Consider the following 24721-nt stretch of genomic DNA (forward strand, 5'->3'; position numbering starts at 1 on the left):
CAAGGAGAGGACAAACTGGAAGAAAAAGAAAGATAGCTAGTACACTTTATTTTCAGATTTTCTACAGACCAAAATAAAAAAAAAAAGAAAAGAAAAGAAAAACATACCCCAGGACATTCCAAAATTACAGGGGACAGGAGCAAGTTGGGGGTAGTATTTAGGTAAAGAAAATAATATGTGGCATTACACTTACAAGTGCTAGTAGAAATGCAATGTACTGAAATGGTTTGGACTTTTCTTGGCTCAAAAGCATCTGGGATCGACCATCACACAATGAATTTGCGTAATGTAGATAGAAAGAATCAGTATTCCAAATCTGTTTTTGGAACAAATGGACGCCATTAGCATTGGAAACACAGAGAAAAATAATAATCCAGACTATCACAAGCAACAAGTCCATAATCCACGGTCTATCATGATGTTGGGTTGTGTCAGTACACTTCTGTGACACTGTGGCAGCAATTAATGTTGTTAAAAACAGTACAGTGAGATCTTAGAGAAACATATATTTTACAACAAGACAATGCAAATCCACATCCTGAAGAAGAAGAGGGTACGGGTACTGGACTGGCCTGACAGCTGTCCAGATCTGTCCCCAATAGATAATGGGCCCTATCATTACACTCTGCGCAAGGTGCGTCACAATGCTCTTTGCTACCTGACACCCCATCAACAGTCTATTTTCACGCCTTGCACCCACGCCACCAAAATAGCGTCTTATTATATATCTACACTAATAAGTGTGGTGGTCTGGAAGTGAGGTGTGTTCAGGTACATTTTTTGCCTGTTGCTATTTTGGCAGCAGAAAATACAGGTGCTCCACTGACTAAAATGAACCAAGGCAACAGTCAATCGTCAGAGTTAATTCCTATATGTGCACCCAGCGCGAGTACATCCACACTTGTTACACACACACACACACAGGTACGCTGCAAAGTGCAAACCTGACTTTTAACTCAACAATAAACAGAATAAAGAATAAAATAACATTGCCGTTCCTGGAAAAAAGCTGCTGGTGTATCTTCACAGCGTGAATGTGCAGGTCAGTATCCTCTGCTGAGAAACACAAAGCGCCGCTGTTAAGATACGAACACGCCAAAGTCAGAGCGCACCTGCCTCTTAGAGGGAATGACAACTGGCACACTGATTGGTTTATTTCATGTTACCCCCAAAACACACCCTTGATTATTTAAGAGATTTAGTACATGCCTTTTGCATGTTTCTAAATCTATATCTATATATATATATATATATATATATATATATATATATATATATATATATATATATATATATATATATATATATATATATATATATATACATATAAATATAAGATTTGCACATCTCAAGAAGTCGTTGCAGAAAGAATGAGACAAAATAACACCTGAAACACTTTATCACTTGTTATACTTGGTGACAAAAACATCTTTTAAGAGTGGCAACATATTAAAAAGTGGTAAATACTTTACTGTACAAGCATTAGTATGGCATGTGTTGTACAGGCCTGAATTGCCTGTATATGTATATTAACAAATAAAATGAAGCTGAACAGACAAACATGACATCTTTGGGTTCATACTGTCTGCAACGTGATAAAAGTTACATTAAATGTAATGTTCTGATATGGGGCTGTATGTGTTTGAGCAGAAATGGAAATGTAGATGGTTTACAAGCATTCCTTAGCTAAACAAGAGTGGTAGGCAATTTAATATCCAAATGAAAAAAATAATAAAATACACTGAAGTAGAAAATGAGCACACATTAAAACCCAATTTAAATGTGATTACTGTGGGCATTTATTAGAGCCTGGGAAAAATATATACTCCCTGATTTAGTACAGAATCATCAGTCGGCTGAATAACAGATTTCACAGCTGAAGCCGATCCAAATAGGCAGAGAAATTTTCCTTATGATTTCTGCAATAATTGTGTTTGTGGTTTGCTACCTTATGATTGCAACCAGGAGCGTTTTCAAATGACTTCCTCTGAAGTAATCAGCTGTGTTTTAAGTATTAATATGACCCTCAATCTGAGGCTTTGTCTCATTTCGCTCGAGGAACTATGAGAACTCCACTACTCGTAATAGCTCAGAAAAAGATGACTTAATATGCTAATGCTCTGAGCACATTTATGCAAATATTTGCACATGTGCGGGAGATAAACAGGGCTATGGAGAGATTATGGGATATAGGAAATGTCTTAAACCCTTAAGCAACTCACATTTCCTAGGTAAAGGGCATCTTCTCCATCTAGCCTGTGAACGTGTTGGTGACTAATTCATATAAACTGTTCATGCAGACAAACTGGGACAAATGGCCAGTATCAAACTGCTCTTACTTATACTGTAGCTATTAATTCAACCAGCCAGCCGGTTACAGTGGGTTCTGGAGCCTACGTACAGGGCAGGAACAGGGCCCCCGTCTATGGCAGCGCAATGTTAAGTTTGTAGGTTTTCAAAAAACTGGTTTTGCTAACATGTAAAGAAATTGAATTCAATTCGAAGTCATACTTGCAAATTTTCCTTTGGAACAAAGAAGAGCACAAGTAGATAAAGGTTTTTTAGTGGTGTCAATCAATTAAAAAGGTTAATCAGATTAATGCAAACATCTTTCTGGGATTAATCAAGATTAATTGCAATTGTAATTCTGTTTAAGACTGAAGCTTTTAATAGTGAATCTTTAACTGTAAATAAAATAAGGAATGTTAGATTGGCGTTTTTAGACCAGCACTATTTGGTCCGGTTAAAACGAACTCTGGTCCATTTGTAACTTTAGTGTGGTTTAATTGAGCTGGTGTGAAAACAGTAATCGCACTCGGGTGCGAATCAAAAGAACCGGGCTGAGACCACCTAGAGGAGGTCCCAAACGAACTCTGGAGCGGTTTACTTTGGTGAGAACGTAATCCGGTCACGGTCCGACCCAGCTATTAAATATAGTCCATTTATTTGAGCTAAACTGCTGATAAGGCGCAACTTAAACTGATTCATTAGCCAGATAACGCTAATTACCACAGCTATGAACAAACGCTGTGTCCATGCACGCACGGCCTGTGCTGCGATCACTGCTCACAGCCGCGTTTACTACTTATACATCTGCGCTGCACGTCCAAACACTGTATTTAAAAGCGTAGCGTTTTAGCGTTCAGTGTTAAAGCAGAGATATACACGCTGGAACACAAAATCTTCTTGCTATTTTTTTTTTCATATATTTATATTTACTCCCATGCCAGACAGCTCTGACCAATCAGAGGACACAGCCTGCTCGCGTGGTTTAATGGTGCGTATTTTGGTGCATTTAGGTTTATGCCTGTGTGAAACCAAACCAAACAAAGGGAGTAAACGCTCCAGGTAAACAAACTCATCAACTGATTCCGACCAGAGAAACAAACTACAGGTGTAAATACGCCCTTAGTGGTATTAATCACAACAAAATTATGCAATTACTCATGATTAAAATCCTGTTTAAAAGGTTGCAATTCTGGTGCTTTCCTGTATTTTTGAAAGGGGACTGTAGAGGATGTGCCTTAAAAAAGGGAAAAAATTGTTTCCCTTTATTAAAACATATCAGTGCAGTTTTGGTGCTTTTTAAACTGTAATCTTTTAATGCGCTGAGTAAAAGTTTAACAGAGAGCTTTAGCATCGAACATGAGGAAGCTTTACCTCAGCAACTTTAATGGAGAAAGGTAACGCTAGTGTAGTGCAACTGGTCAACTTATCCTTGTTTCAGCTTCAACAACAGATAAATAAGTGGATTAAAACAGGTGGAAGAGAGAAGGCACTGAATCAACAGGAACAGCAACAGCAGCAGCTGTATGTCTGCGATTGTAAAGAGAAAGAAGAGAGAAAAGAACATAGGAGGGGTAGTGAGTGTTAGTCAGGAGATTTAATCCATATTTCAGCATAAAAAGAAGTGATCCAACTTCTGAACTCAGCAGAAACGCAATGTTTACTTTCGCTAATACATCACCAGGCTCTAAAAAAAACAAAAAGGAGTGAATTATACGAAAAAAGTTGGAGCCAAAATCTGTTAAATTATTCATTTTGGGTTCAAACATGTTACATGTTAAAAGTTTCCAGATTAAATGCATGCGTTAATGCATTAACAATACTCATTATTTTCAGGTTCTGACTTGTAAACTTTCAATGGAAGTCAATGTAAAAAGAGTTTATTTCAGGCCATTTTGAAGAGTTTCTATTGGTCCGATCATCAAGAAATTGGCACAGTGTAAGGGACAGTTTGTCTGTTCAAATTATGTAGTAAACTAAAAATCGACAAGGAGATGTACACATGTAAATGTATGCAAATCTTCTATGTTTTCCAAAATAGCATATTTTAACCACAACTGTTTAACTCTTAAACACAATCAGCTCTTCAGTGTCCAAAATGAAGCCTTTACAGAAGTGACCCCAACTTACCAAGTCAACAACTGTCCCTGCCAATCAGTGCTCAGTCACATGGGCTCTTATCTGTTCTAGTTATTTAGATGAGCGAATGACAGGCAGAAGAGAATGACAGGCTGTCAATTACTGCCAGGAGTTCCACTGAAACTCTCTGTTCATCTATTCTGAAGGTCCAACACTGCCCCCTAATGGACAGTGAGGCAGACACGCCGCATGTTCAGCTTGATGCACACAGACAGACACAAAGTGTTGATCATCCCATTTATTAGATTCTGAAGTAACACAGCCTTACTATTTGATATGAAGTGTTACCCTGGTAACTGTGCTTCAAAGGGAGGTTCTCCAGAGCTCAGAAGACCACAACACAGTGCCACCCACTGGCTCCTCGAACAACAACACATCAGACTGCAGGATCAGAGACTAACAGGTGATTTCCACTGCACACTGAGACAAACACACACATATATATACACGTTTATATATATATATATATATATATATATATATATATATATATATATATATATATACACACAGCATACACAACACTCTGCTTATTTCACGCCTGAACGTGCCACAAACACCCGCTCTGAATGTAACAACGTATTTTTAGAATATCAGAAGATCTCTGTTCTGTATTTTCACTTAAGGCTTCTGTTATTATCTAACACTTGTCCAAACGAAAAACAACACGCTTTAGAATTTGCTTCAAAAACCTTCAACCACAGCCCTTCAAACAGTTCTGAAGACCATTTGGGCATAGATAGTTCTTTGAGGTGCAATCTTTCAAACACTTTCTTTCAGTCTTCAAAAGGAATTTTTCAGATTCTTTTTTTCGGATATTCTGGACGGAACTGTCTCTCTTCATTCGCGTCTTGTAAAACATCACAAGCCAGTTTTGAAGTCGCTCTGCAAAACACCTGATTTATTCTGCCCACTGTACCGGTGATATAGCTCTGATCCAGGTGTCTCATTTGCTCATGTAGCTGGACAGCTCTTTGTCCAAGTTTTGAGCAAAGCGGTTGTTGAGGAAGAGGAGCTGTCCGTGAGGAAGGAGTCTCTGGAGCATTGCATCTACCCGGTCACTTTTTAGCAGCACCTGAGGAGGACAGCTTCGTTAGCAAAGGAGAAATGAGGAGGCAGAAGGCCTTTCATTAAAAAAAGTTCATATACACACACAAACACACACACACACACAAAAATATTTATGGAAAACATTAAGAGATCACTTCAGTTTCTGAATCAGTTTCTCTAATTTTGCTATTTATAGGTATATGTTTGAGTAAAATGAACATTGTTGTTTTATTCTATAAACATTTCTCCCAAATTGCAAAAAAATATTGTCATTTAGAGCATTTATTTGCAGAAAATGAGAAATGGCTGAAATAACAAATAAGATGCAGAGCTTTCAGACCTCAAATAATGCAAAGAAAACAAGTTCATATTCATAAAGTTTTAAGAGTTCTGAAATCAATATTTGGTGGAATAACCTCATGGGTAAGTAAAAGTCCATTAGCATGGGATCATGGAACCAGTATCAGCATCCCTAGTTTAGCCAGAGAATATATACACACAATACAAATACCCAAAATAATAGTAAACAGTGTTTGCAAAAAAAATAGGCTTAGCAGTAATTTTTGCTGAAATATCGCTTTAATATGAGCCTAAATCAGCTGTCAAAGATTAAGCCTGCTGCACCAGAGATCTGTCAGATTTTAGACTGACTCTAAAAGTCCATTTTACTGCAGTTCAGCTCCCACTGCCCTGTTAAGTAAGACGTTTCTACTGAGAGCAGTATTAACATGAGGAGAATATCTGAGGTCAGTTGAATGCGGTCAGGCCCTGTGTTATTTGCACTCCTTAAGGCCAGTTTCCCAAGACAGCTCATACACCTAAACAACATTAATATTCTGGTAGCTGCTGCTTCCAACACCACACACACATACATACGCTGACTCACACCTACCTCACTGCCAGTTCCCAGCAGGCGCAGCTCCTCCAGGCAGTGGCGGGTGAGGTTACGCAGGGTTCCTTCCGCCAGCAGCAGGTTCTCATGTGGCTGGCACACCATAGTGAAGGCCATAGCCTGCACCCCCAGCCACAGCGCAACGCTCGGCCCTGCAAACGGCTCCCCGCGGCCCAAAGACAACACACCGCACTCTGCCTCACCCAGGGCCACGGCCTCCTCACCCAGCACAGCCTCCACACACACGCTGCCTGACGCCTCTCGGCTCAGACACACCGCACTTCTCACTTGCCTGAGGGACAGAAAAGGGGAAAAGTGGAAGGTGGGGGGAAGGCAGGAAATAAAGTTTTAAAACAATCCGCAAAAAATGAACACAATTATTATGAGCTCTGAGAAAAGATTTTTTTATTATAATGCTTTAGGGCCATTGCACAGCAACAATGGAAGGATAAAGGTAAGTAGGGATGAGAGAAAGGTAAGGAGAAAGGAGAAACGTAAAGATGTAGAAGAGAAAGGTAAAGAGGAAGGAGAGAGAGATGCAAAGAGGGAGGAGAGAGCAGAATAGAGGGACGGGGTATAGAGGAAGGAGAAAAAGGCAAAGAGTAAGAGAGTTATAGAGGGAGGAAAGAAAAGTAAAGAGGGAGAAGAGAGAGATTTATAGAGGGAGGAGAGGTATATCGTGAAAAGAAAAAGGTAAAGAGGGACGAGAGGGCGGTACAGAGGAAGGGAGGTATAGCGGGAGGAGAAAAAAGGCAAAGAGGGAGGCAGTTACAAAGGGAAGAGAATAAGGTAAAGAGGGAAGAGGTTTATAAAGAGAAGAGAGAGGGAGAGAGAGAGAGAGAGAGAGAGAAGTATAGAGGGAGAAGAGAATGAGAGATATGAGAGAGCAAGAGAAAGGAAAAGGGGTTTAGAGGAGAAAGAGGGAGGTATAGAGAGGAGAGAGCAGAGAAAAGGAGAAAGAGATATGTAAAGAGGGAGGAGAGAGGTATAGAGGAAGGAGAGAAAGGTATAGGGGGAGGAGAGAAAGGTATAGGGGGAGAGAGAGAGAGAAAGAGAGCCAAAGAGGGAGGAGAAAGAGGTACAGAGAGAGGGGGCCAAGGAAAGGGATAAAAGAGGGTTTGAGAGAGGGAGAGGGAGAGAGAGAGAGAGAGAGAGAGAGAGAGAGGGGGGGGGTGACGACGGGTAAAGAGGTAGGAGAGAAAGTGAGTGCTATGACAGAGCAAGAAAGGGGGAGGGGAGAGAGAGGAAGGTAGTCGAAATGGACGAAAGCGATGGACTTACAGACATGAGGCACAGATCAGCCAAAGAACAGAAATAATAATAGTGATCACCTCGCCACCACCCCCAGTCTCTCTTTTCGAGCCAGTCTCCTCTTCTCCGGTTCCAGCTCTCCGCTCAGCTCCTCATCCTCCTCCTCCACTCCGAAAACCCGAGAGTACAGAACCCGACTCTCACAGGGGGACAGAGCGCCCACAGTGTGGATCAGAAAACACACCACCATCACTGAGTCTATACACACACACACAGACAAAGTTAAACAAACAGAAAAGAGAGAGAGAGCGATACAGAGGCTCAGAGAGCAGCTACACAGCGCTAACTGTAAATATGTTCCAGAGAGACTCAGAAGTAGCGTTAACTTATTAAACAAAAGCACGAGCTATAACTGCAGCTTAATGACAAATATAAGCATCACCTTTTCTCACACAATAACGTGTTTATAACCATTTATAGTTTAAAAAGAACATTAAAAAGTCCGCTCCAACACAGCCTGAGCTCACAGCGCAAGTTCCGTGTTTACTCACGTGACTGAGAGCCGCCCTCCGCAGTGTTGCCAGGTTCGCTGTTTTCCCTCCAAATTCAGCTAAAAAAGCCGTGATTTGACACTACCACGTTTAGTTTTTCCTGCAGTATAAATGAATACTGAAGTCCTCCAGACTATGAAGAAACACATAGGGAATCATGTAGTAACTTAAAATGAAGCATTTATGTGGTTGTTATCTAGAGTGCTTAACTTGCGGTTTCTGAGACTGGTAACTCTGATCACGTTTGATGGTCTTTGCAACTGCACCTGAGGATACTTTCAAAGTTCTTGATTATTATTTTTATTTTTTTATTTTTTTCAGATTGATTGATCTTCATTTTAAAAGTATTATTTCTTTACTTTTTTTTATTTAACCTTTATTTAACCAGGAAATTCCTTGAGATTAATATCTCTTTTTCGAGGGAGACCTGGAAGCAGACTGAGGAAATCCAGCCAATATGTGTAAAGGAGTCAGCTAAGCAAGAAGTGCAAAAATACAAAACATATTCTGATTTAACACTTTTTTGTCTACTAAATAATTCCATACGTTTTTCTTTATATCTTTGGACGAATTTAGCATTAATCTGCAATACAGAGCATTTTTTTAATAATGAAACATTATTTAAATTAATTTGTTTGTGTTCAATCGTTTGACTGGTATAGGTTATAATTATAAGTGAAACGACAGACTAAAGAGAAAGAAAGGGTTTAGGGGTTGCCAGCATCACTGTGCAGCCCCCTTTAACCAAACAAAATGTTTTACAGCAGGCAGAAAATGTTGCTAACTTTACCATTTTAAATCCATAGCTGACTGCATAATCAATCACACAGAAAAATATACACCAAAGTGTACAGCATTGTGTTTGACTCACCTAATAAGCATGGCTGATGCCAGCAACCAGCCTATGCAAGTTCGTAAAGGGGGAATGACTTCAAGGAACTGCACAATTTCCAAAATATACTTAGGCAAATGCATTTTTATTTCAGTGAAATAATGAATGTAATAAAAAAACACATCTTATATTTCTATAAGTATTTGTATAAGTATAAGCATAAGTAACCTACTGTGTGTATGCCATTCCTTTAAAATATACAAGCCATCATTTTTATATTTTCAAAAATAATTATTTTTTTATCGTAAGCAGTGGGATATGTGATGAAGAAAAACTCTAACACTATGTAATGTTTATTGGCATGTTGAATCTGGCAACCCTGCTCCTGCAGAACACACCGCCATGTGGCGCTCGATCCTCAGCTCTGAAATGAGACAGTAAAAACAGCAGGCAGACGCTGAGGCCAAAAGGTGTTTCCTCTTTAATTCTTCTTAATTTCAGAAAGCAGTAAATACAACAGCTGAAAAAGAGATTAATTGAATCTGACATCAAGTCGCTTCAGCTGCACAAGACAACAACAGCTGGCTCTCCGGGACTCCAGCTCGCGCTGCTCTGATTACAGTTACAGATGTACATCAACAGCACTGAGCAGCTGCTCTAAACACAGCTATTACTCTCACTCTGAACCAGCTCAGGACTGTTATACAGTAACTGCTTATTATATTAGGAATTCGTATTTCTTTTTCATACATTTATTTCAACTGTCCCACCCATTCGGCTGTATATCCCCCATCAATTGTGAATGGTGATCCCACAATCCAAGGAAAATGAAGACTAGCACATGCCTCCTCTGACACATATGAAGTCAGCTACCCTCTCTTTTCAAACTGCTGTTGATGTGAGGATTATCATTCTGTAAGACTTCATTAGAAGTCTACACCTAAAGCCACTGTGATCTTTTGCTATGTAATTGAGTATGGTTGATTAGATTGTATGAATGAGCCTGAGTGTGCAATTGTTCATTCCTAACAAAGCTATGGGCAAATGCATGTGTGAATCTGACTTATTAACAATTGTGGTATTGACCACATCACAACCTACTCAAAACCCCTTAAATCATAAGATTTAGACTATTATTAAATCTCTGACTCAGTGCTTACTTGGTTCCTGTAAAAATAAATAAATAAATAATTAAATAAAAAAAAGCAGTGCAGAGCCGCCCAGGTACTTTAAGTCTGGATAAAGACCAAGAGTCACCCTGGGACAGGGGGAAAAGAGGGTACCTGTGAGAGAAAAAGAAAGAAAACTATGTAAAAAATATCCTAATATTGAATAATGTATGATTACCTGGACGTCCAAGTATGGCATGCATGTTTATGGTATTAAGTAATTATGTATGTAGTGTACATATCAGTCCACCTGCCTGCAAAGTAACTACCCTTTGGTATATTCTGGGTAGGACTTAAGTTATTTAAAGGCAGGAGGGCACCCTAAAAGGGAGCTATTTGGTTGATTTTGGTTGGTGTAATGATGGGAGCTGAAGGGGGACCAAAGCAGGTCAGGAGCACATTGGTAATGTTTCTCATGATTCTTAATGTAGTGTTAGCAGCTATGTAACCTTGATATCAACTCATCCCAGTGTAAGTAGTGTACATTTTAAGATGTTACAAACCCTTAAAAGGCAAACTTTTTTTGTTTTACATTTTATATCTCAATCACCTTTTTTGGTAACTTTCTGCCCACTGATCCTCACACTGCCACAGTAATAAATATAAAAATGAATTATACGATCTGTAAGGTTTGTGGAGTTGACGTTTAAATGTGTAAATGGAAATATATCCAGTCAAAGCTAATTATTTACTTTCTTGAAAGTAAATCTTTCCCAACAAAAAAAAAAATACAAGGCTGGCCTGACCTTATCTATCTGATAATGTGCACTTTTCCTGGAAAGAGATTAGGCCTAGTTATAGACCACTTTACTTTTCAGTGGTGAATCTCTCATTGAAAACAATATTCCAAGATGAGGCTTAATCCCTGTCTAGGAAACTGCTCCTATAAGTACAAAGTTAATACTAACCTCATTTTTTTTTTCAGCAGTGACTTTGGAGATCTGCTTCCAAGTCTGACCAACAGTGGAATATTGAAGGGACAATCCTGTATGACTTGTTTCATCTTTGTACTTAAAGTTTCAGTCTAAGTTTTTGGTAAGATGTGTAATTTTTACTGAGCATGCTAAAAGGGCACTTTCAAAACCTGTACTGTGTCTTTTTCAGAGTGGATGAATCTGGTGAATTTACTGAGGACTCTATAGCATCTCAACTTTTAGCTGGCTCGCTCACTCTTTTAGATCTGATTCTGCATTTCTTTGCTTTAAATCTTGTATGAGCACCATTAGCAGTGCCAGATAACTCGGGGAAACCAGCAAAAGCTATTCTTGCAAAAAAAAAAATGTTCCAGGACCTGCCAGACACTTTAAAAATGAATGAATATATTTGACTTTGCAGAAATGGTAGATGAGGCACATTGATACCATTTATTATAGTATTTTGCCCTCTTTTCATTCAAATGTAAAAGAAAAAAATCTTAACCACTGCTGATTTGAAAAAAAATCTGTCTTTGTAACATTTCCCTGGTCTGTTGGTTTGGCTAACGTGTTTAGCTGCTGTGTGTCTACACTGGTTAAAATCCTTCAGCATTAAAGACAGTGTCAGCTGCAACAAAAGGAATGTGTGTGTGCAGATGCATTGAACAGACACACGCAGCAGCTGCTGCTCCATAACAACTGCAGGGCATGTTCACTTAACCCTGCAGGGCAGAGCCCCACCCTTCCTCACCACAAACTGAAGTTAACACACACCCATCATTAACACACACCCATCATTCAGCTGTTGTGCGGTTCAAGCATTGAAAATATTAGAAAAAAATTAAGCAGGACTCTCATTTGCAGTTTCTGCGTCCTGCAGCCAGTGGCCCTACCTTTTCAAGTGCATGTTCTGGTTGTCTGCATGCTGCTGCCATCTCAGGAGCTTGTGTTGAAAACACAGATGCTATTGCTTAGCCAGGTACATCTTCAGACATGCTATCAACACTATCAAATCTGCAGGAACTGGGTGAGAATATTTAAGCTGCTTGGGATGGAATGTTGCAGGACACCCTTTGGAGCCTCTACAACTTTACAACCCTACACCCTTCCTCACCACACACACACACACATCATTCAGTTTCCCAAGTGAACATATTTTTACCATAAAATATTGGAAAAAAAATAAATGTTTGGATTACGAGTAGTCTGCTAAAAAAAAAAAAAGATATGTATATTGATGCTGTCCAGTGAAAAACTTTACAGGAGAGAAATAGAACCTTTACTTTCAATGGAAGTCAATGTAAAGAGAGTTTATTTCTGGTAATTTTGGAGAATTTCTGTTGATCCATTTATCAAGGCATGCTTACACAGTGTAAGTGACTGTTTGGGGATGTAGAAAATTAAAAATTCAAAAACATATATATATTTTTTTACAATGATGTGCAGTTCAAAAAGGCTCTGAAAATATTGAATATGCATCACCCACTAAGACTGGAAACAGCCTTTCCAAAAACTGCCTCTCCATTATGGATTATTTTTATCAACCTTCAAAAGTCTACACAAACCTGAGATAATGACCTTTACAAAGCCACAGAGGAAGCCGGTGTCTGCTGTGGGCCTAAATTGAGAGCATGTAACCCATAAAGAGCAGAAGTTTCTAACTCTGATAAAGACAAGGGATTCGGCCCACCATCCTAGGGACGCTTAAGGTGGCTATTGGTGTAAAATAGGCAAAATATTACAGTAACCACTGTAAAAAACAAAAAACATAGAAAAATAAATCTTTAAAGGGTTTGAATGTGTTTAACTTTAGAGGAACTCAGCTGCATCTGCAGTAATAACAGGATGTGGGTATTGTCACAGCCTAGGCCCAACCCCTGTAGACCAATGACAGTAAAAGCTCCAGTTTTAAAATTCTAAAGCATCTGACTAAGCAGAAAGTCATTGAATGGAAATGCAGAATGTGTAAGATCCTGTCTTATTCAACTCAAACTTGTTGCCAAGTACCCTCAGGACTTTAGGTGAAACCACAAGAACCAACTATTCAAAGGGTGGTACGCTTTTGAAACAATGCTGTTTGGTAAAAAGGATTAAGAAAGTTCTCAGAAGATCAAAAGTACTATGTTAAAAGGACATGAACTTGCTGTGAATTTTTGCAATACGTTTGGTCCCCCTGCAAGTGCAAGAAAAAAAGGGAACAGAATTTTTATCAAGTTGGTTGCAGATTAACCTGTTCAGGCATTTAATGCCAGGTTTAATGATATTGACAAACCTAAACTAAACCAAATTTGGATAGTGGTTTTAGGTGCAGGTTCAAATGTCATTTCTGAAGCGGTTTCTCTGAGAAATCTCTAGATCATTTGAATTTTTTATAATGAGTGTTATGATGGAAGTGTTTGCTATTTGGGTGCCATACATGTTTTATTTTTACCAGCCTAGTGGACATTTAGTTTAATTTGATATTTTAAGCACATAAACCATCAGTTAGCAGGACTAGACCCAGCTTTGCAGAAAAACTAGTTGTGTACCAAATTAACTGTTCCCTAAAGACAAAGTATTTTTTAGAAAATGTAGATATTCTCTTCAAACAAAATTGCAAAGTGAGCAATATTAAATGGCGTCAAAAGGTTAAGCTGTTACCTGGCAAGTTATAGTATAAACGACAACCTAATTTAACTTATGGTGATTCTCCAGTGAAACATTTTTAGAAGGAAAAAAACTGGTTTGTTTTTACAACCATGATGCAATATTTTAGGTATAAAAATAGCAATTTCACTCAGATAAGGGTCAAAACAATCTCACCAAGACCCTTGAGAGGAAGTGCTCTTGGCCCAGCTCCAAACTATGCAAGCTTTGTTTGGGGTATTAAGTGTATGCTGCACATGCAGTTTAACTGAAAGAAATGCCATATCGGACGTTGCTCCAAGCTAAACTGCATTTAAAAATATTAACTAGTCCAGGACCTTCTTCCTGATTTTGATTTTGACAAAAAAAGCCAATGTGAAGATTTTTTTTTTTTTTTTTACAGGAGCATGTCAGACAATTTATGAAACTGCCAATGTAAAAAATGGTTTAAAATGGTGGAGAAATGTGAACAGGTCTATCAGGAAGATTAAGCACTAAAAGACAAAACAATCTAAACTACCAAATGCTTGTACAAATGACCTGAAGCCATGTGATGACTTCTGCTTTTCTGAGCTCTCTGCAGGATTTGAATGCTGGGCCAGATGCCAGCAGTGTTCCATAGCCACTCCCTTCAGCTCACACTGCTCACGTGCGAGCTCCACGTGGATCTTTTATACACAAAAACATCCATGCCTAGTTCAGCGATTCTCAGCCTTCACCAAGTGTAAATATTACAACAATTATCTGCTTTGTAACAGTTTTTTTTCTCTTCTCCAAACTGAACTCACGTGGAAACATGTGGCCACAATGTTTGCAGTCAAATGAACAGCTCCACCCAATAAGCTTTGGAATGTGTGTGGGCAATTTCAAGGCGGGAGGATTTGAAAATGAAAAGTACAGAGTGGTTGTGCAAACCTACAGCCCACACAAAAGCACAGTGAAAGGAAATAAGTAACAAAGCAAAAGATCTGCTTATAGTCATTTATTCGCCGAGCTGCAGCAACACAGCCAAATCTCACATACACACTGACTCAAACATGGCCAAAAAAATGTTCAAAGATTCAATACAGCAGATTACACACACACACACAATTAGGATTTAAGAAGTGGGGGACATCACATTATGTAATGTGAAAAAAATATATAAAAATAAAATCAAAGTCCTAATGAAATGGCAGGTTTTATTGCTGAACACTTTGGTGATTAGAGGTCCTCTCTCCAGCTGACCAGCAGAAATCAGCCAGGCCTGAGTGAATTAAGCCATATACAAACAGCCCCACACTTCTTAATGAAAATCTCAAAATATGGGGATCAGAAAACCTAAAATCTCATCCCAGACAGGAGACTGAAGACCAAATATAGTAGTGCAAAGCAGCCAACTTTCACCATTACTCTTCAATCAGGTCTTTGTACATACTCTGAAATGTTTAAAAGCTTTACCAAAAAAACAGTAAAATCCTCTCTTTAAAACTATCTATATTAAGTTATACATTAGGGTTTTTTACATAATTCATAAGAAGGGCAATTAAACAGTGGCTAGCTGTGCAAATAATAATAATAATAATAATAATAATAATAATAATAATAATAATAATAATAATAATAATAATAAAGCATATGGCTCAATCCCTAAATGGGCAGGGTGGCAAATCACGAAAGAAAAAGCAGGGAAATAAAAGCAATTTCAAGCACTCCAAAATAACAAGGTAAGTGCTTTTGGGTCTTCAATTTCACACGCAATCATTTAGTATGTTTAAAATGGAACAGGGGCAGAAAGAAAATAAGAAACTATGGCAGTGATGTTCGTTTTGGAGTGAGGGCAGCAGGGAGGCAGTGTGTGGTTGAGTTATGGCAGTAAACGTTACGCAGCACCTAACTTAGCAATACTGTCAATCCTGAAGATGACCGCTACAGGCTGATCATGTGTGAAGGCAGTGTGTGTGGGAGTTCGATGGTAAACCTGAGTGTATGTCCATATATGCCTCAAAGCTTTTTGAGACGAATGTACATGTCTCTCTTGCTGCGTTCTCCTGCCCACGTGCGGCTCTTCAGACGAAACTTCCTCAGGTCATCCTTGTAGTCCTCGTGAACCATGGGCCTGTAGTCTTGAGGCTCACATTCTCTCTGCAAGCACAGATGGATAAATTTAATAAAAGAGTTTTTACATTCTAGACAATAATTTATTAAACTAATAGGAACTAAAATAAACACGCACCTTGTGCAGGGGAAAGAAGTCCTTGTAACCTCCTTTTAGTACGTAGAGTTCAGGGTAATGGAGGTTGGGATATTCATTCAGATCACGATCTCTCTCGCGAACAAAACGACACATTCGTGGGCCACGCTCTGATGAAAACTCACAGTGGAACACCAGCAACACGCGTTTGTCTGGGCTTTGTGGAAGGAAGGGCTGGCTGAAGAAGCGATCCTCAATTTGCTCCTCCAGATGCAGGTTTAGTGCTCCCTGACAAATTGAACAAATATTCATGTAAATGAGAGCAAGAAAGATGCAGCATATAACTTAAGTTTGAAAATGGCAGGGAGGGGCTTAAACTAGTCAAGCACCACTCAGCAAAGGTTCTATATTTCGCTCAAGGCTAAGACTGAGTGAACAGGTATTTTCATAAATTCTATTGTTATTTGGATCTTACATGGTGTTAAATTGTGCAGTCAGTCAGTTACATATTTTTCCAATTCTTGACACTAAAATGACAAGTAGCACATTGTGACGTGCAACACTTCAAGTCTCAAACTCTAAACACATCTTCTGCTTTACACACATTTCAATAGTTTGTCCTATATAGTTGTAAACTGTAACTGAGACACCCATCTGTACCTTGATATGTCCTCCCTCAAACTCGTACGGATAGCGGCAGTCAATGACGAACAGTCTTTCCACCACATCGCTGAATTGGCCACTCATTGCTGCAACCATCTGACAATAAAAAGAAAGATGTACATTAGCATTGATACTATGGCAGTTCTAGATATGATTATGATCAGAGTTAACCTAAGTATGAAAGTCCGAAAATGACTGACTACTTACAACTTCTGGAGTGATGTATTTTAAGTCTTGATGTTTTCCAGACACTGTGGGGAGAGCAGGGGCCTGCAAAATATAAATAAAATTAGTTCCCGAGTCACTCAACTTAGATATTTCATTTAAAGCCCTATTTTCTATTAAACTTACTTTGGTAAAATCTCCAATCACATTATTGGGGTCAGTGTCCAACAGTCTCTCGATCTCAGAGTGATTAAACGATTTTGAGCGCTGTACCTGAAAGTAAGAGATCAAAATGAGAATTATTTTTTTTTTACAGAAATGTTACTTGTTTACTATGATTAAACAATTACACAGTTTACACTGGTCCTAACCTGTTGAGGGTGGGAATCATCCTGCTCTGTAGGCGAAACATTTGACCCTGCCACACTCCGCCTCCTCTTCACACGGACAGGTGTGTTCTCGTCTCTGGGCCTATCAGGCCTCTTGAGTGCGGCACGCCCACCTACTGGCATGGAGGGAGAGCGGAACAACCCTCGTGGCCGGCACCTAACAGGCTGGAAATCACACAGGCCATGTTTACACAACACACCAGCACTGAATAAGCTTTAGATATACTGTGACAGCACAAACAAACATTGAGAGGATTAATGAAGTTGATATATACCGAATTGGATGTACTGTCCATGCTTTGATCTGCCACAAGAGGAGCTGTGAGCAGACTGGCCATTCCTGTAGGCACTTCAGAGTCCGTCTGAGTGAGGAGAGAAAGAATAAAAGCATAACATTGAGACATAACTTATCAGTGCGTCAAGAATGGGCCTCCAACAGATTTTAAGAGGCAGCAAGCTCTAAAGCCCACCTGTATTCAAAACAGCTCACTTGTTTGCTCAGTTTTAATTAGAGGGACAGGATTGTGAACTGGGTGTTCACAAATCACAAGTATCTCACCTCTACGTCATCAAGTACCTCCAGGAAGCCATCGTCGTCATCATCATCATGAAAGCCAGGGAGTGATACACGACGCAGTACAAAGGGACTGTTGCCATCAGGTGAAGCTAGTGGACTGAATGAGGGAGGGGAAAGCTGCAGCACAAGATTGAATAGACAAAAAAAAGAAAGAAAAGTTACTACATGTTCAAACCTTTAGGCCAAGAAAAGAAAGAAAAGAAAACACCTTCAATAGAACAGAACCTCTGTATTTTACCATTAAAGCAGGTGCAGAGTTGGGACGGCTAGCGAAAGCTTCCTTTCCTTCCCCAGTTGAACGCAGTCGACAGCGGGATACAGGCAGGGTGGGCTTCTTAAATTCAAAATTCTAAAAAAAAAAAAAAAAAAAAAAAAGTACAAGTCAGAACACACCCATGTCAACAAGAGCCTGCTGAAAACGTTCAATGTGACCCACATCAAAGACAATAAGCACAAACACACCTCATGCAGGTTCTCTTTGTCAGCCAGGCTGGATGTCTGACTGAAGACTCCATACCTCGGCAGATCAGAATCTTTACACTTCAGATTTGGACTGTGACCCAATAACTGCAGCTGGAGAAAGAATAAGAGAACTCAATTAGGTCCTGCCCCCAAGATCACACAAGGCCAAAATTAAGTTAACATCATGGCAATGATAAACAGGCTGGGGAATGGCCATTATCTGTACTTACTGGTAGAGAGTTTATCCTACGAATGGGCATTTTTCTGTTAAAACAAAAAATTTAAAAAAAGATATTTTGTAATTTAATGCAATTTAGAGCAAGACAGGCTTTAATCTAACATTGGATTTAAAAAAGAAAAAAGAAAAGAAAAAAAAGAAGGACTTACTCATTGATCACTCTGGTTGCATTCTGTATGGCCATTTCAAACCTATGAAAAAACAGGGGAAGACTATGGTAAGACAGGTCTTTAAAATTTCAGAAAGCAGTTTGTTAAACAAAGCACACTCAGGCAGGTTAACAGGGGAGAAAAGAAAAAAAACGACATTCATTTACGTTCCACAACTTACTCCCATAGCACAATTAGGGGGTCTGGCCTGTTGAGATGCCCACCTGTATGCTAAAGAGCCCCTTAAAAGAGAATAGGGATTGTGTGTCTTCTAATCTACCATATGCCCACACGACGCTAACCCCCACTGCATGCCCCCCCTTTTGTCAGAGCAGGGAGAGTGAATGGTGTTGTGAAAGGGGGAGGACGTGAGGTGCGTGCAGCCATTCAGAGCAAAGGAAGAAAGAGAATTAGCGAGTTGAATGGGGACCGATGGGTGGGAGGCCTCCATTCATTACAGCTAACCCAGGCTAACACACACACTCTGCACTGCTCTATTGATAACTATCATGAAGTGTGCCAGTCCATGCATGCAAGCCCTTTTCCTTTGGAAACGTACAAAAGACATGCACCGCTGCATGAGGCACAGAAACAGCTGCTAGACTGGCTACAATTAAATGGGATCTTTTTGACCACCAGCTATCAGAAAGCCAAAGGACCCATACATCTTAATTTTTGCACAATGCGGATGTGCTGCGATTAGTGTAATGCAGACTAAATAACCACCTGGTGTTATTAAAGGCTAGGCATTGTGGATGTGTATACAATTTAAGGCAGCTCCACACCCAAATTAAAAGGGTTTTCAGTGAGATCTTTAGAAAAAGGCAAGAGCCTGACATTCAATGTAACTTTGTAATTTTACTTAACCCTGTATTTCTGTAGCTAAACATTCTACAGCTAAAATAATTTCAACTTCAACATAGGGATGCATAGCAAGGTCACTTTTCCACAAAAACATTGCCAAACGCTAAAGGTTACTTTTTTGTTGCAGATCACTACTGTATAAATTGAGCAGCCTGCATATTTTTCACAAACAAGCAGTTACAAAAATACAATTTGACTACAGAAAGCACAATGGCCAAGACTTCTGTCTTCTTTGTTTGTCAAAATAATCAGCCAAAAAAAAAAAAACATTTAATGTTTTAGCTGCCAAACATTTGGTGCATCCCTTCTTCAATGGTTACTTCCAGGTTCATATTGGGGCAAAAACCAAAATCCAAAATCATCATAACTAGCTACATCACTAGCTCTTAGCATCCTTTTTTGAGCAGGTGCACTACCGAGCATGCAGACATGACACAGCTTGCATAGTGCCGGCTAAAGAGCAAAACAAGCTGAACACATCTGTGACATATGCATACATCATAACCGACAGGGATTAACTTAATCCTCAAGCCAAGCTGAGACATCAACAGACATGACATGGCTAACTCACTTTTGCTCTGCATCCACTGGGTCCACGGGGCTTGGAGAGTCCATACCAAGACCTGCAACAGGATGGAGAAATTGAGAAATCAAACCAAAGTAAGAGGCACTTGCACAATACACTATTAGCCACATTCAAAAGCCACATGGATGGTATGGGGAAAAAAAGGTCAATCGAACCATCTAATAAATTCACAAAGAAAATAGAGAAATCTCAGATATTTTTTTTATTTATGAACTGTTATACAGATATTAAGCAGTTTTATAAGACCACAATGATGAGACTTTTTTTTACTAACTACAATTGCATATTCTATAGAAAAACATTGTGTTTCTTTTCGTAAAATTTATTTTTTTTATATGTACAATTTAAAAGTATACATCAATGTGGTATACAGATGGTGTTGCACTCAAGTTACAAACCTCTTTAGGACATTACACCATAACTTTAATTTTCATAATTTAAATATATAATACTGTCACACAACATGTCAGCATCCAATTAAACTGGGGGGGGGGGGGGGGGGTAGAAAGTGGATTTTACTTTGAAGGAGGCATTCAATAACATTAATTGCTACATTAGATTTTTTTCTTACACATTTACTATTAGATAACTCAAAGAGCACTGTGCATAAATATATAAAGGAACATATCGTATACATATATTTAATAACATTTTTATTGACTTAAGGTATTTTTTCATTTCAGTATATATTAGACCACATTTATTAGGGGAATATTGCAAATAAAGCAGTGGCGGTTATGTTTTTCCTAAAAAACATATGTATGTATATATATATATATATATATATATATATATATATATATATATATATATATATATATATATATATATATATATATATATATAAGTCATGCCCTAGAGGTGTTAATGGGGCAAATTGGGGTAATTATTCAAAAGTGACTAAAAAGAGACTGTTTTGGGAACAAGTGACGTAAAATGCACCACCAATTATAGAAAGACCCATGAGTAAAGGTTACACATGATCTGAGCAAACTGACGTCTGATTATCTAGTTAGCTAACGTTAACTTAACTAGTTATATTTTGCCCGACCTTCTATTACCATTAAAGCGATTTAAATGACGACGAGGAGAGCTGAGGACTTCACCTGCATCAGATGAAGTGTCGGAGGCGAATGAAGGAATCTTTATGATGGGTTTCCTCCGTTTAGGCGTCTCGCATTGCCTGGCATGAGGACAGAAAGGCAGAAAATATATGAAACTAAACACACGTGAATTTTGCAGGAGTGCACGTGTGGCTGTATTGACAAGAGTAACTAAAGTCAGCACGAAAATAATATCCAGCATAACGTTATCCTTTCCACACACAGTCTGCACCCATGTTAACATAGCTGACTTACTGAATAACTAACTAATCTAGCTCTTTCACACAGTCTGCAGCAATGTTAGCATAGCTTCTAGCTAACTAAATATGTATCTAACTAGCTAATTGACCTAGCTCTTCCCACACAAAGTCTGCAGCAATGTAAGCATTAGCTTACTAATTAACTAACTAGCCTAGCTCTTCACACAAAGTCTACTGCTACGTTAGCTAGCATAGCTAAGTGAACTAACTTAACTGTTCCACACAAAGTCTGCCTACAAATAGTATGGTTACTTAAGCTAGCTAACCAAGCTCGCCCACACAAACCTCAAGGCTGTGAGTGAAGCTACGTTATTTAGCTAAGCTAGGTTAACGTAGCTCTAAAACAACGCTCTCCGAAAGAAAGAAAAACTATTGCTGAAAGTTTAAACGAGACCACAGCAACTCACCCTCCAAGAACAGCGAGGTTGTCCATGTTGAGAGCCAGGTTTGTGACGGGGGAAAGCACAGCAGCGGGTCCGGGGGAGAAAAGGTTTTTGATGCAGGGGGAGCCCTTAGTCCGGAGCTCGGGGAAAGACGGCCTGGAGAGCCTGGGGATCGAGTTGGGCTCAGTGCACAGATCATCACTGACAGGGCTAAAGTCACTCACAACTGTGTCGATTTCCATTTTTACACTTTCACAGCGGATAAAACTGATAAGATAAAATCCAATCCGAATTTAAACTGGAGCCGATAAAAGAGTTAAAGCTAGCCGGAGGCAGACGGGATTAGCCTGAGAGGAAGCTTTAGCTAGCGTAGCGTGTTTGTTAGCTGACTGGCTAGGTTAGGTTAGCATGCAAGTACTCGACGGGGCCCCATCCATATAAACCTCTCTCTCGATCTTCTTTTATCTTCTCTGTTCCGGAGAGGAGAAACTCTGCTCTTATGCTTTAGAGCGGTTCATCACGCCGACACACAGAACTGCCCCGCTTGCACGAAAGCGCAAAAAAAAGCCAAATAAATAAAAACACAATTTAAAAGGTCATGTTCTTCGATTTTAGTCAGAGAGCTGCCACTTCCTGTGCACTCTCTCTGACTGTTTTCTGACTCCACTGAGAGAAAAGAAACGCTGACTGTAGCCCTTATTTATGTTCAAAACGGCCAGCCTTGGAGCGGCAACTGGCTCAACCAATCACAGCACGCGACACCGCGGATCCGTCCAATCACAGCAGTCCGCTTTATTACTCGTTGTGTTCATGAAAAAAAGTGGGCGGGCCAACGCGTTACAGACAGGCCCCTTATCCAGTCATGTGTCAGCGTGCGTGGGCGCCGTGTCCAATGACGCACTGACTTTGACATTTGTGGGCGGTAATGCAAATTCATTTACAAGAAAGGTGGCAGCTTTTTCAGTTTTTCCCGCGGAACATTTCAAGCGAGCGATAGAAAACGCCCACAACAACATTTCAACCAATAGTGTTGCAGAGGCTTTGCTCTGGAAGGTACCACTTATTATTTAGACAGGGGAGGAACATTTTTGCCTTTTCTTCTAACAAAAGGTCGGTTAGACATTCTGACAAATACAAAATTAACAATGAATCAAACGTTCATGGCAGCTCCTTGTGTTTTAATGTACTTCTTAAAAATAGACTAAACTTTGCCCAGTACTGTCTGTCAACGTGAGAAAACAGGCTTTAAAGCATCTACTAGGAAGACATGAAATGCAAACCAAAAGCTTGATGGGGTTCAGTATTATTTAATCAGGACAAATGTACTGTAAGTTTCTAAGGAAATTGAGTGTTTAATGTTTTTATTTTAACAGATAATACTTGTCATTAACCTCTTAAACTCTAAACCCTAAACCTTTCCCCACAATCAAAATTTGCATGCAAGGACAGATTATTAATCCCTAGGGTGCAATAAAAGTCAGGGAGTAAACAGGGTTAATAGCATATTGTAATAGCTGACTGTGTTTATTAAATCTTAGCTCATTCAAAACATATTTTAGATTGAGAAATCCTCAACAGTTTAACCAAGGGTTCACCAAACTATAGTCAATTTCTTGACTATGGCAATTACATGGCATTCTTAAACTAAGCTGCAAACAAACAGTGACATTGAGACTTTTGTATGTACTCTTTAAGAGATAAAGTTAGAAGAAGAAGTTATTGTGAAACACAGTTTGCAGTGCAGTGCTATATTGAGGACCAAATAAGTATAAAACAAGAAGAGTTTGAAACCCTTCCCCCTTCCCATCCTGCAAGGAGACCCTACTGTTTCTACATGTCATGGCAACCACCCAAACTCCCACCGCAGCCCTCCTCTTTGACTAGGATCTGTCCCATTCCAGCACAAAGAAGTTGTGAGAATGTTGGGGGAGCAGTAACTGTCTGCTTTAAAACATACATTTTTGTAGACCCAACACCCTCCTTCTATTGTATGATTTCTTTACATGGTTTTCTATAGTTTCAGAATAGGAACTGTTAGAAAGTCATGTTTTCTGGAAACTGTAAGATGGTCTCTCGTATGTGATATCTCAAATAAAACTGAATTAGATGCCATGTAACCGTAGATACAACAAAACCACAAAAATGATTTTTGTGCAGTGTGTGTTTAACGATTCTACAATGCATCCCATTAATCCTCTTTATCTGTTCCTCACTGTTTGTGTCAGCTTTAAGAAAAACAAAACGGCATCCATCACTAGCTTCACTATCTCTGCTCTTACTTACTGTCTTCTTATCTTCTCCTCAGACTGAAAACAGAAGAGTTCAACAGAGTTTCAAGAATGAAACGAACAGAGGTAAGAGAGAATCTATACAAACATCCAAAGATTGATCAATGATGGATTTCTTAGCTTACTTGTGCATATTACTTCACTCGTGTTTATATTTACATGCCATGTGTGTGTTGTACTTATACAACATTGTAAAAGTTTAACTACTTAGCTAAACTTAACTAAAATGTAGCCTAACTAAAAATGTATGTTTATTTATTTTGTTGTATCTGACATTGAAATATAATCTGTTTTGAGTTTTGTTGGTTAGGCACCAGGTCTGCTTTCCTGTTGCTCACATCTCTTACTTTAGAGCTTTAATGTTTTATTTTAGACCAAATGGACCTGAAAAGGAGAAGAATCGCACCTAACACACCTCAGTTTCCACACCAACTATTCATTTACATAACATTACAGCTGTCAACTGTATTCATACATGGCAACTGGATTCATTTTGCTACTTCTTCTACGTGTCTTGCTACATTCTGCTACATTTTAATATCCTAACAATAGTGGAACTCTTTTTGGTTTTGTAGGGAATAGAACCATTTAAATAGTAGTACAGTTATTCTTAGGTAAGAATCTTTAAAAGAACTCTTTATTTGGTTTGTAGGATAAGCCTCACTGAGCAAGTTACCCAAAACAGACATATTTTGGTCTGCTAATGTAAGAA

The 24721-nt window shown here is 39.1% G+C and overlaps 2 protein-coding genes across 2 annotated transcripts; both read right to left on the bottom strand.

The window, feature by feature from the left end:
• Positions 1 to 4648: 4648 nt before the first annotated feature.
• On the bottom strand, positions 4649 to 8179 carry ap5s1 (adaptor related protein complex 5 subunit sigma 1). The gene is made up of 4 exons (XM_007237253.4): positions 8061 to 8179; positions 7699 to 7876; positions 6368 to 6659; positions 4649 to 5500 (listed from the first exon to the last, which is right to left on the bottom strand). Exons 2-4 carry the CDS (start codon positions 7866 to 7868, stop codon positions 5372 to 5374), a joined length of 591 nt encoding a protein of 196 aa, XP_007237315.2. The 5' UTR covers positions 7869 to 7876; positions 8061 to 8179; the 3' UTR covers positions 4649 to 5371.
• A 6505-nt stretch (positions 8180 to 14684) lies between these two features.
• cdc25b (cell division cycle 25B) lies at positions 14685 to 22409 on the bottom strand. The gene is made up of 15 exons (XM_007237254.4): positions 21746 to 22409; positions 21082 to 21158; positions 19961 to 20012; positions 18526 to 18567; positions 18369 to 18402; positions 18139 to 18249; positions 17915 to 18025; positions 17659 to 17793; positions 17375 to 17461; positions 17082 to 17264; positions 16897 to 16983; positions 16753 to 16815; positions 16543 to 16641; positions 15925 to 16170; positions 14685 to 15833 (listed from the first exon to the last, which is right to left on the bottom strand). Exons 1-15 carry the CDS (start codon positions 21961 to 21963, stop codon positions 15693 to 15695), a joined length of 1686 nt encoding a protein of 561 aa, XP_007237316.1. The 5' UTR covers positions 21964 to 22409; the 3' UTR covers positions 14685 to 15692.
• Between the last annotated feature and the right edge of the window lie 2312 nt (positions 22410 to 24721).

The sequence above is a fragment of the Astyanax mexicanus genome, chromosome 7 (genome assembly GCF_023375975.1).
Source record: "Astyanax mexicanus isolate ESR-SI-001 chromosome 7, AstMex3_surface, whole genome shotgun sequence".
Taxonomy (NCBI): Eukaryota; Metazoa; Chordata; class Actinopteri; order Characiformes; family Acestrorhamphidae; genus Astyanax; species Astyanax mexicanus.

Excerpts from the sequence above, each read along its gene's own strand:
- cdc25b (XM_007237254.4), bottom strand. The coding sequence starts at position 21,963 with ATGGAAATCGACACAGTTGTGAGTGACTTTAGCCCTGTCAGTGATGAT. Across the intron at positions 16,642-16,752 it reads AATACATCACTCCAGAAGTT|ATGGTTGCAGCAATGAGTGG; the intron begins GTAAGTAGTCAG and ends TTTTATTGTCAG. Across the intron at positions 15,834-15,924 it reads ACTTCTTTCCCCTGCACAAG|AGAGAATGTGAGCCTCAAGA; the intron begins GTGCGTGTTTAT and ends CTGTGCTTGCAG.
- ap5s1 (XM_007237253.4), bottom strand. The coding sequence starts at position 7,868 with ATGGTGGTGTGTTTTCTGATCCACACTGTGGGCGCTCTGTCCCCCTGT. Across the intron at positions 6,660-7,698 it reads AGACTGGGGGTGGTGGCGAG|GCAAGTGAGAAGTGCGGTGT; the intron begins GTGATCACTATT and ends TCTGTCCCTCAG. Across the intron at positions 5,501-6,367 it reads TGCTGGGAACTGGCAGTGAG|GTGCTGCTAAAAAGTGACCG; the intron begins GTAGGTGTGAGT and ends TGTCCTCCTCAG.